Below are 12468 nucleotides of genomic sequence, written 5' to 3' on the forward strand. Positions count from 1 at the left end.
GGAGTTAGGAGTAACTAACAGATGAGGCACAAGACCTGGGCAGAGAAAAGTACAGAAGCACCCCGTGATCCGAGGGGAGGTGTTCAGAAACCCCGCAGATGCCGGAAGCCGGGGAGCACATGGAACCCCAGCCGCACGCCTGTTTTCTCCAGTCTACGGACCTGTGATCACGTCTGACTTACAAACAAGGTGCAGTACAATGTTAACAACAGCAAACCCAGAGCGATTATATCCTGTGCTGACAGAGCTTATGTGGACGTGGTCTCCCTCTCAAAACACCTGTCCTGGCCCTTCTTCTCGTGATGACGGGAGACAAGTCGCACGGGTATGACACAGGGTTAGGCGGAGGTCATGGGGAATCACCAGGCTCCCACGCCGTGGCTGGTGGGGGGTAACTGAGACCACGGAACACGAAACCTTCAGCTCAGGTCATGATCCCAGGGTCCTGGGATCGAACCCCACATTGGGTTCCCTTCTCTCTCTCTCTGACAAACAAAGTTAAATTAAAAAAAAAAAAAGTCTGCTTGAGATTCTCACCCCTTCTGCTCACCCCCCGCTCTCTCTCTAAAAGAAATAAGTAAGTACTTTTAAAAACTTAAAAAAAAAAGTTTTAAGCATGCTATTATGGTCCCAACTGTCCCCGAGCTGTTTTTTGCCAACTCATTTACTTTTCACAAAAATCTGGCCACGGATCACTAGACCCCAGACTGAGAGAGACAAAGGTTGACTTTCGAGCCAGAAACACGCAGGCTGGAGTGAGTTTTCCGAAAGCCTCTGGGTCCCGGATCCGAGGAAAGCTGAATCCGCTTCCAGAAGCTCAGCCAGAGGCCGGTTTCGGTGTCTGAGGACCCCCACGCCTACCACCACAGGACAAGTTCCCACCTGGGGCTCATAGTCCAGAGGTACCCGCTGTAATGAAACCCCCAAAGCCAGATCAGCTCGGGACTCTATACAATCAGCTTCGAAAGTGGCAGTGGGTTAAAACAAATAAAAAAATAAAAAGCTGTGAGTTCATTTTAACGCCCACCGTAGGGCTCAGATGGCATCTGGTTTGTCTCTTGGCAAGTGACCGGCATTTGCCACCTGCAGGGCCACCCGGAGGCTCACAGGTGGCTCAGCCTGAGCCCTGGCTGGCCCGGCACAGTCCCAGGCGGTGACATGTCTCTCCCTCTCGGTGACATGTCTCTCCCTCTCGTTCTCCAGGGCGTCCTGGCTCAGATTACGTGGCCTCCTGGCCAGCGACAGCCGGGGGTGGGGATCAGCTGCCCCCGGCCAGGCCCAGCCTCCTGAGCACAGGCCAGCGTGTGTTACACCAGAACTGTGACTGTGGGCCAGAGCGACACTCCCGAGGGAGCCAGATGAAGAAAAGAATATTCCTGGCCAGACCTGGGAGGAACACCCCAGGAGACAGCCTTCGGCCAAAGAGAAACTGATTCTGAAGATAAGTCACACGCCTGGGCCTAAGAAACACCGGGGAAATTCAACAGAAGGAACGTTCCTGAGCCTCAAACTTCACTCTCAGGAGGGTTCAGCGTGAAGCCGAGTGCTGCCTGTCCATGACCCCGTATGCGGCGAGTACGGAGCGAACAGGCTTCCCCAAGGGTCCCCACTCACCCGTCTCCTCGCCTGGGATCCGTGATGTGTTAAACATTCGCTCCCACTGAGCCGAGCAGAGCGGCACCGTGGATCCCAACAGAAGGATCTACAACAAAAATGCATTTCAAACAAACAAACATTCCTTGAGGGGGGCGGTGGGGGAGAAAGGGGGAAGGAGCAAAGGAAACACTGATCTGTCTTCCGAGCACACAGTGCCTGACGCGTCTCTTCCGAACTGCGAGGGCAGCAACTTGCTGGGCCGCCGACCTTGACCATTAAGACCCACCGGGCGCGGCTGGGGCTTGGGGCGCAGGCGGGGCTCTGCCCCCCACCCCCCGCCCCCCGCACCCCTCCTGCCCAGAGGTCACACCTGCTAATGGATCATTTGTCACCTGACGCTTACACCACAGACCTCTTCCAAACCCACGCTTCAACCAAAGGGCTATCTAAAGAAAGAAATGTCTTGTTCTCCTTGACTAATTCACCAGCTCAATTGTTTTCTTCCAAAGGTAAATAAGAACTTCTTCCGGCTGAGATCACGGGGTGACGTACAGCAGGAATTTAGAACACACCAGGAGCATTAAATCTCACGGTAATTACGGAGAGTGAGAGAAGCGAGACCAGAGAGAGCGAGAGAGAGTGAGAGAGAGCGAGTACGCATACTGCACGGTTTCGTTTGCATAAAGCTTTGAACCAAGTGACCCAGAGACAGAAGGCACAAGCGAACTTTAGGGGGTGACGGATGTGTTCACGCCCTGGACCGTGGAGACAATGTTGGGGGTATGTTATATAGATATGACAGGACCTATCAAAGGAGGCCTCGGGCACGTGCACGAGGTCAACAAAGCCGTCAAAAAAGAAGTTTCTAGAGCAGGGAGCTGGCGTACCGGCTTGATCTCCTCCCGGTCCAGGCGTCGTCTGTAGAGCAGGATGGCGTGGATGGCGTTGCCCGCTCTCGCGGCCTGGATCTGGGTCGGCAGGATGTACAGCAAGTCCTGAGAAGGTAAACCCGTGTCGGCACAGAGGACGTCCGTGGGCAACGCCACGGTCACTTACATACACCGGAGGGCGTTTCCGCACTGCTAAATTGTTTCCATCGGTGTGAGATCACCCCCGCCCTGACAGAAAAGAAATTGGAACTGCACTTCCCACACTTGGACAGTTTTGTCCTTTACAAGCAAATAAAAGTGACAAACGGGAAGAAAAAGGACAAAGAAGGAGGCTGCCCCGTTATTAAAGCTACTAAATGCCGGTGACCCGGACCCCAGCTATGAGGCTTCCAACGAGACAACGGGAAGAGCCCTCCCAGGCCATCAGTGCCGCGGAAGACAAGAACCCCCTGGCGTCCCAGGGCTGGGGGAGCCACGGCCACCTGTCGCCACGCTCTGTGGAGTGGCGCAGACACAGCCCCCACGTCACCGCGGCATCACAACGCAGCGGCCAGCTGTGATGACAGGCGGAGGGACCCCTGATGGCCTCGGGAGTATTTCTGTGGCCCTAATCTCTCGGCAGTGGCTCGGGGCCAACACAAAGGGACAGCCGCAGGCAGCTTTCAGGCGCGGCAGGCAGGGGCTGGGGCTGGGCCCGGGCAGAAAGCCTGAGTCAGCGGGAGCCAGGGCAGGAGCTTCCGGGGTGGCCCGCGGGCCCGTGGGGACGCCCGCTACGCCCGCCCGGGGCACTCACCATGGCGTAGTAGTTGCTGTTCACCATCAGCGGCCCCCGTCCTCGCAGGTAGATGTACTCCTCCCACCAGTCGCTCACCTGCAGGGGGCCCAGGGGACAGAGCACCGGCGAGCTCAGAGGGAGCCCCACGGGCTGGCGGGGCCCCCAGGGTGCAGGACGGCTCGCAAGTGTGAGTGTGTATGTGGGACACACATCACGGCCCACGTGGGAGCCGAAGCCCAAGTGCGAGCTCAGCACACCCCTGCAGCCGGCGCCTGACTTAAACAGCACGCGCACCAGCCCACCTCCGGCCCCGGCTTCTGGCTCCCTCTAGTCACACTGAACACCTCCTCCTGCACCCCACCTCCTACGGCCCACCAAGGGGCTCCTCTCGCCCGCCCCACGCGGAGAGGCCCGGCGGGTTCGTGGCACAAACTGGCGCGCGAACACATCAACGGACGGCGAGCAGGTGCACTTACGTAGTTAGTGGCCCACCAGGATTTTAACTTCAGGTACCACTGCAGTTTGGGCCCAAGGGTGACCGCAAATTCTTCTGCCAGAACCGTCATCCGTTGGAAGTCGGAATCCTTCATCAGAGGCTTCACGGACTCCAGATACTAGGGTTGACACAGAGCACACCCGCCAAGTTCAAACACAGGCCCCTTATCTGTGTCTTAGGAAGAATGCAAACATCTTTACAAGAGTTAAAAATCTTCCCCAAGTAGGGATGCCTGGCCGGCTCAGTCAGAGCAACACACAACTCTCGATCTCGGGGTCGTGAGTTCAAGTCCCACGTTGGGAAAGGAGATTAATCAAAAATAATTTTAAAAAAATTTTTTAAATTTATTTTACACAGAGAGAGACAGCAAGAAAGGGAACACAGCAGGGGAAGTGGGAGAGGGAGAAGCAGGCTTCCCCCTGAGCAGGGAGCCCGATGCAGGGGCTCGATCCCAGGACCTGGAATCCTGATCTGAGCCAAAGGCAGCCGCTTAATGACTGAGCCACCCAGGCGCCCCTAAAAATAATTTTTTTTAAAGGTTGATTTATTTATTTTAGAGAGAGAGGATGAGTAATTGGAGGGTTGCATAGAGGGAGAGAGAGAATCCCAAGCAGGCTCCACGCTCGGGGGGAGCATGATATGGGGCTTGATCTCACGATCCTGAGCCAAAACTGAGAGTCAGTCATTTAACAGACGGAGCCACCCAGGCTCCCCTTAAAAATAGTCTTAAAAAAAAAAAAAAGGAACAACTCCACCAAGCTGGTTTTGCAGGTCCTTAAACTAAGTTAACCAGACGGCTTTACATCAGCAACAAAGACACAAACACACTCCTTTGTCCCTTCCTGTCCTTCCAGCTCTCCAGACAAGCATCACCAAGATCCCCGGAGTGACAAGATCACGGCTCGTCCAGCAAGGACGTCTCCCTCGGCCTTACCCATCATTTGGCCCTTAATGAAAGCCCTGTTCCCACCTACTCAACAGTGACTCAAGACAGGGCTGGGAAGGTGTGTGGGGCGAGGCCGGGATACCAGGGCAGGACTGAGGAGCCAGAGACAGGGAAGGCCAAGCCCCGGGTCAAGGCCAGGTCTTCAGGGACAGGGCTGGGGGGGGCCCCTGACTTTGACCAGCCCTGCCCTGAAGTCAGAGAGCCCAGGTGGCAGGTCACAGGGCGGTGGGCTTTTGAGACCATCGTCAACAGCTGCTGCCACGCACACAAGCAATCTAGAAAGTAAGGCCACCGGCTTATCAGGAAATGCATACACAGCCAAGTTTGTCTGCCATGAACACAGCTTTGGGGTGGCAGGGAGCTCTCCAGGACCCCTCCGTGAATGTTTAAAAGTAGCCGCCATTCCTGAAACAGAGCAACTGCTCAGGTTTTCAAGTTGACTCAAAGTGAGACGCACAGAAGTAGGACTGGAAATCACATTCCGAAGCACGTCAAGCCGGGCGCTAGGCTCCGGCAGGCAGAGCGGCAGGTGGCTTGGCCGCCCTCCCGCGGGATGGGGCTCCTGGCCGTGGGGCCACAGGTGAGGAGGGCACAGGAGAGCAGACATGAGAGGGAACTTGAAAAGGTCAAGAGGGACGAAATAACAAGGCTGGGATTCAAAAGCCAAGACATGTCCCACTTAGGTTTTAAAATGGGGCCACAGGACAGGCAGAAACGGCCGCCCTCACCAGCTGCAGTGGAACGTGTGTGCTGTGGGGCTCAGCCTGGCGGGTCCTCCCATGCATGAAGCACAGGTCCCGTCAGACCCCAGGGCCACAGTTCCAGGCTCACACCCAGCACAACGGCAAGCAGGTCTTGAACAAAAGCATTCGCAACAGCCCGAGAGTGGAAACAACTGCAGTGTCCAGCAACAGGTGACTGCACAAATGCGGTGGGGTCCGACCGCCCAGTCGGATATCACTCGGTCGTTAAAAGGCAAAATACACGGACAGACACTACGGCAGAGACACAGCCTCAAAACAGTCTAAGAGCCACATGTCGCAGGATTCCACGTACTGGAAACATCCAGGAGAGGCAAACCCCCAGAGACAGAGAGCAGGCTGTGGGTGCCGGGGCTGAGGGGGGGTGAAGTGGGGCGTGATGCTGACGGGGGTGGGGTTCGGGTGATGGAAAGTTCTAGAACTAGACGGTGGTGGAGATGGGACTATGAGACTGAATTCAGTGCCACACAATGGCACCATTTAAAGTGGTTAAAACAGTCATATTCGTGTTATATATGTATACACTGCAATTTTAAACTAGTCACGTGACATACCAAAGACTGTTGAATCGGATGCTTCCAGGAACTGTATGATACATGAATTATATTACAATGAAGCTGTGTAAAAAAATTGTGCAGAACTATCAAATGTGATGCTTTTAAAAAGAAAAAACAGCTCACGTGTGCCCATTCGTCAGAAAGGAAGAGATCTCTGACCACGGCCAGATGAGTCCACTGCTGAGACCTAACACGGCCAACGCACAACCGGCCGCCATCGGGTCAGCAATCCTAAACCCGGGACACCTGGTGGCTTGGAGGGGGCGTCCCAGGGAGCTCGAGGCCACACCTACCCTGCTCACGGTGTCCTTGACGGCTGGGACCGGCAGGCGTGGCAGTGACGTCTGGAAGCTGTACAACATGGGTTTTCGGCCGGAAAAGATCTTGACCATACTCTTAAAAAAAAAAAGCACGTTTGAAAACGAGAGACCATGTTAAAGACGTAGAGCCCGTTCCCGACCTGCTGACTCTTTCCCGATTATCTGTGCTTCGCGTCTCCCTCTCCGGTCCGCTCTCCACCCCGTACCTCACAGGCCTTTGCCAACAACCAGGTGACCCCACCCAAAACCACCCCAAGGCTGGCGGAGGCTTTGAGATGCCCCGGCCAGGGTGGGCCCCCGGAGGTTGCCGGCTGACTGCGCTCCCGCACTCGGGCCAATATCCCCCCCGCACCTCTGCGAGGCTCCGGGTTTGAGGACCGGCTCCAAGTCCTGGCCAGGGGGCAGCGCGGGGGCCGAGCTGGGAGGCTGCACCTCAAGCCAACCCCAGGAGCAGCAGCCGTGGGGCCCCTCCCGCCTAGGGGACAGCGCACATGTGTCTACTCTCAGCCCCTGCTTTCACCCCGAAGGATGGAGACTTGGTGCTAACCACGGGTCGTCTCTTGCTGACCAGACCTCCGGGAAATTCCCCGGGCTCGCAGGGGGCGGCGGGGACTCAGCCAGGAATATGCCCTCCGGGGGAACATGTTAGCACCTTCTATAGAAGGGGTCTGGGCGCCCCCGCAGACCCCCCTGGGGACTGATTCTGCTTCTCTGGAAACCAGCCATCTGACACCCGGAGGAGCGCGGGGAGTCTGCCTGGGGGCGAGCGAAGCCCACGGGTGCGTGTGGGCCCCAGGCGTGCGGGTGCCTCTCACAAGCAGCCCCCAGGAGTGGTGGTCAGCCCGGAGGAGGAGTGGTCACCGGGGGACAGTGGGACAAGCCTCCACGCACACGGCAACCAAGGGATCCTGAGGCGAGCCCGCAGAACAGTGAGGGACACCACGGAAGCCCCGCCTTGGGGCCAGTCAGAAAAGCTGCGGCACGAGTGGCGCCGCCTTCCTTCGATAGAGAACCTGGACGGCAAACCCAGCAGGCTCCCATATGCCGCGTTCAAAACGCCCCAGCGCCGTGGGAAACACTCCTCGGCCTGCAGTCACGGTGACTCAGCCCCCCGAAGCTCTCAGGTCAACCAACCCCGTGTGGAAGGGGAGAAAAGTCCCTGAGGATCCCCCTTTCAAAGTAAAAGCCACCCGCATAAGAGCCGGTGCTGAGTGAGACGAGCCAGACCAGGAAGGGCGAATACGGTGGCGAGGGGGTTGGCGGCTGTCAGGGGCACGGGGCTGCTCTGGCGCACTTAAGCCTCCGCTAAGACCGCACATCTGACTTACGAGCTCTCACCGCAAAGGAAAGGCGGGGTGGGACACCAGGAAGCTCTGGGGGAGGGCGGGGAGCTAAGTGTGCGGCGCTGATAATGGCCGTGGCTCCCCATGCGCGTACTGACCCCCAGGCCCAACCCGCCGTGCGCGCCGCTACCATCTGGGCGGCCTGGCGCGCACCAGGCGTACCCCAAAAAAGCACTCAGAAACCATCCACAGCAGCTGGGTGCCACGAGCACAGCGGGGATCCCTTACCATCCAGATCTTGGTGGCCCGGCTCATCTTGCCGTGCTGGGCGAACATCCAGCCGTGGTAGGACAGCAGCACCTTGAGGGAGTAGCGCATGGTGACGATGAGGGCCACCCACAGGCCCGTGCCGAAGAGGAGGCCGCTGACCACGTTCTTCGTCTGGCTGGACATGCAGCTGCTGGGGAGACAACACGAGCCGAGCCCACGTTAGTGGGGCCACCCCACGCCGCCAACCGGAGCAGCCTTCCCTCCACACGAGGGGGACCGAGGGCTCCGAGTCCAAGACAGGACGCCACAACCCCTGAGTGCCAACACGGCTCTCAAAGGCTCAGGCACTGCTCTCCCGTCCTTGGGGCAAACCAAGCGTCCTGCATCCTCGGGGGGAAACGCGCAACTTCCTCCAGCATCTGGGGACGGGGACGGGGACAGGGGACGTGTGAGGTGGTGGGCTGTCCACGGTGAAACCCACGGCCCGGGTCCACGGCACGGCCCGGGTCCACCAGCACACTGCCTTAGCTGGGTGTCCACCGCACCTCTGGGCCGTTCCTTTCCTGCCCCTCTCCTTCCTCCAGCATCACTCCGGATATGGCCAGGACTCACAGATGCTCCGGTCACTCGGGAAAACCGGTGCGGCTGCTTCTACCAAAAGAGCCTGATTTGGATCCAGGCGGGAAAGAAACTGATGCTACAAAATGACCACTTATTTTATAATAAAAATCAATAAAATCAAGATTTTATTGATTTGGGGTGCCTGGGTGGCTCAGTGGGTTAAAGCCTCTGCCTTCGGCTCAGGTCATGATCCCAGGGTCCTGGGATGGAGCCCCACATTGGGCTCTCTGCTCGGCAGGGAACCTGCTTCCCCCCTCTCTCTGCCTGCCTCTATGCCTACTTGTGATCTCTGCCTGTCAAATAAATAATAAATAAAATCTTTAAAAAAAAAAAAGATTTTATTGATTTATTGAGAGAGAGAGCGTGAGCAGGGGTTGGGGGAGAGGGAGAGAGAGAGAGAGAATCTCAAGCAGGCCCCTGCTCAACGCAGAGCCCCATTTGGGGCTCGATCCCAGGACCCTGAGATCACGACCTGAGCTGAAATCGGGAGTCGGACACCAACCGCAAAACGGTCATGTACGTAATAAACTTCAAGAGAGACAATCCTTCACTTGCTAAGGAAAGAGACACGCCATATGGGAAAGACGGGACCGTACAAAGCTCTGTGGTCTTGTTTTTCGTTCCAGTTGTTTTAGAAACCACAAGCTAGTTATAAAATAAAAGGGATTTAAACACCAAATGTTGGCAAAATAGGGAACCTTCAGGCACCGCTGGGGTAGCCGCCGTGGAGAACAAGATAGAGCTTCCTCAAAAAAACTAAAAACAGAACTGCCCTATGATCCAGCAACTCTACTTCTGAGTATTTATCGGAAATCAGTCTCTCTTTTTTTTTTTTTTGAAAATTTATTTGTTTAATTTATTTGACAGAGAGAGATCACAAGTAGGCAGAGAGGCAGGCAGGATTCGGGGGAAGCAGGTTCCCTGCTGAGTAGAGAGCCCAATGCGGGACTCGATCCCAGGACCCTGAGGTCATGACCTGAGCCGAAGGCAGAGGCTTTACCCCACTGAGCCACCCAGGTGCCCCAGGAAATCAGTCCCTTGAAAACACACCTGCATCCCCAAGTCCATCTGGCAACGTCCACAACAGCTGAGACATGAAAACCACCTACGTGCCCACTGATGGGCGCACGGACAAAAGGGCATTACACCAAGCGAAGTAAGTCCGACGGAGACAGACGGATCCTGTAGGATCTCACTTATATGTCAAATCTGAAACAAAAATCTAAATTCCTAGATCCAGAGAGTGGGGGATGGGCAAAACGAGGCAGGTGGTCCAAAGGCACAAACTTCCAGGCCCGCCTGGCTGGCTCCGTTAGGACTGTGCGCGACACTTGATCTCAGGGCTGTGAGTTCACGCCCCATGGTGATTACTAAAAACATAAAATCTTGAGAAAAATAAAAGGGTATAAGCTTCCCATTATAAGACCAAAAAAAAAAAAAGATTTAGGGATCATGCTAACTATAGTTAGCAATAACATAATGCATATTTAAAACTGCTAGGAGAGGGGCGCCTGGGTGGCTCAGTGGGTTAAGCCGCTGCCTTCGGCTCAGGTCATGGTCTCAGGGTCCTGGGATCGAGCCCCACATCGGTCTCTCTGCTCAACAGGGAGCCTGCTTCCTCCTCTCTCTCTGCCTGCCTCTGCCTGCTTGTGATCTCCGTCTGTCAAATAAATAAATAAAATCTTAAAAAAAAAATAAAAAAATAAAACTGCTAGGAGAGGAGATCCTAAAAGTTCTCATCACAAGAAAAATAAATCTGTATGTACATGTGGTGACATCACTTAATTACTTGTGGTAATCAGTGTGAGCTCCGTACATCTACCAGATCATTATGTTATATGCCTAAAACTAATATAATGTGGTATGTCAATTACATATTTACTTCCGATAGTTAAGTAACACTGAAACAAATGGTCTTCAAAGTAAAATACTTTTGCTCCAGAACTTACTTGTCAAATCCCGTGTTGTGACTTTTTTTGGTAATAGACACATGGGCGCATCAATGAACAGTATTAGCACAAAAAAAAAGAAAAAGAAAAAGCTTTCTTTTAAAGAACATGTTCCTTCTGAGGCTGCAGAGCCTGGACGGACGCAGAGCAAACCCAGCCAAGTACGTCTGCATTCGTGAAAACAGCCACCTGGGGCGGTCGGCAGGTGCTCTCCAGAGAGACGGTTCCAGAATGACCCTTGAGCCTGGGAAGACGCTGACCCCTAACCTGGTCTTTCTAAATTTGGGCCAGGCATGGCCCAGTTCACCTCAGTTGGTTTAGAGGGACAAAGAAGCAAATCGTATAAAGACCCAGATTATAAAGGGCTTTAAATAGCCAATACTTCTAAGCATAATCCAGGGCTAAGAGCCCATGGTGGACAGTAAATTAAAACTGTGTTAGATGCACCAGAGTCTGAAAAGCATGCAGAAACACCACGACCCAACAACGCATGGCCACCCAGCTGTCTGCGGGAGTCACAAGGACAGGAGGAGCAGGGTTTCCCCGGAGTGTCAGGGTCCCTGCCTCGGCCTCCCTGGCCTCCAGGCAGAGCAGGGAATCTGGCAGGGGTCCAGCCCAGACACGCTTCCCCTGCAATGATGGAATTTTTATTCGAGGCCTTGCAGACGCTCATAAAGGCACAAGCCAGTGCTCTCAAGGCAGCATGGAGGCCACGAGCGACTCAGCTGGACGGGAAATTCTCAGGAGCGCAGGGGTTCCCACTGGGGTTCTCAGCCACTCTGACAGGGAGCTAAGGGGCTGAGGTCCCCCCAGAGCAGTCAGTTCTCAGGGTCACAGACTCCAGTGCAAAGAGCTGATCATGTCCAGGACCAGCTCCTAGAGCAGAAATTCCTTTTGAGGATTCCCCAGCCAGGCAAAGTGCACTGACCACAACCGTGGGTCCTGACACGACGTCCCAGAGCAGCCAGGACCAAGGCCATCTTCGGAGAAAGGGCCAGGAGGGACCCCAAACTCCCTGAGGGCCTTATACACAGAAGAAAGCCTACAGGAGAACAGCCAAGCAAGCTTCAAATGGAATCAGCACAGTAACAGTCCTTATATTTGAAAAGACATAAAAATACCAGCAACAAAAATCGCTAACTTCCTAGACAATTGGAGATTTGAAAAGAGTACTTACGTCGTGTCCAGGGTCCGATTGATTTTTGCAATTATCCCCAGTGAGGGGTCGACCTTGACATACATGGTTGACATCACCCCCACCACCACGATAAGCCAGCTGGAGGGGCTCGCCGGGTATACACCAGTGATGATGCCATTCTAGAAACAGAACAGACTGTGAGTACTGTCCCACCCACGAAGTCCTCGGGCCCTTGCGATGGGGGCAGTGGCATGACGGCAGTGGCTGGGAGGCCTTTGTAGCTCACCATGACTAAGTGACCACTGTAGAAGGTCTTCCCCACAGCCTCCAGCCCCTTCTCTTCCTCTACTTCTGAGCCAAATCCCTCCCTGAAGCAGATACCCTGAGAGTGACCCCAGGACATTTGAATCACCCGAGGTATGAGTTTAACATTGATTCCTGAGCTCCACCCAGACTAATTCATGACACCTTTGAGTTAAGGATGTCACTAAGCCAACCATGAAGTCCTCTCCCCAGTCGGCTACACTTGGGATGCCCCAAGACCCCCAGCCCCCAAACCACCCCTCCTGCCACTTCTGAATCAAGAGGCTTCTCAACACCCAAGTATTTTCAGGAGACCGCTTTCCACATTAAGAATTTGCTGTATGGGGGTGCTTGGATGCCTCAGTGGGTTAAGCTTCTGCCTTCGGCTCAGGTCATGATCTCAGGGTTCTAGGATCGAGCCCCGCATCGGGCTCTCTGCTCAGCGGAAAGCCTGCTTCCCCCTCTCTCTGCCTCCTGCTCTGCCTACTTTTGATCTCTCTCTGTCAAGTAAATAAATAAAATCTTTTAAAAAAAGAAAAAAAAAAAGAATTTGCTGTACGATC

The 12468-nt window shown here is 54.8% G+C and overlaps 1 protein-coding gene across 4 annotated transcripts in view; it reads right to left on the reverse strand.

Annotated features, from left to right (window-relative positions):
• Positions 1–12468, reverse strand: part of CPT1A (carnitine palmitoyltransferase 1A) — a 50627-nt gene that overhangs the window by 20102 nt on the left and 18057 nt on the right. For 3 of the 4 annotated variants that reach the window (XM_032357830.1, XM_032357832.1, XM_032357833.1), the window contains 7 exons: positions 11642–11781; positions 7913–8084; positions 6315–6416; positions 3738–3875; positions 3280–3357; positions 2484–2591; positions 1615–1702 (listed from right to left, as the gene is read on the reverse strand). In XM_032357830.1, the coding sequence (XP_032213721.1) occupies positions 1615–1702; positions 2484–2591; positions 3280–3357; positions 3738–3875; positions 6315–6416; positions 7913–8084; positions 11642–11781 (826 nt within the window). The remainder of the gene's footprint in view (positions 1–1614; positions 1703–2483; positions 2592–3279; positions 3358–3737; positions 3876–6314; positions 6417–7912; positions 8085–11641; positions 11782–12468) is intronic. The other variant, XM_032357834.1, reaches the window with a different exon arrangement.

Source organism: Mustela erminea, chromosome 9, assembly GCF_009829155.1.
Source record: "Mustela erminea isolate mMusErm1 chromosome 9, mMusErm1.Pri, whole genome shotgun sequence".
NCBI lineage: Eukaryota > Metazoa > Chordata > Mammalia > Carnivora > Mustelidae > Mustela > Mustela erminea.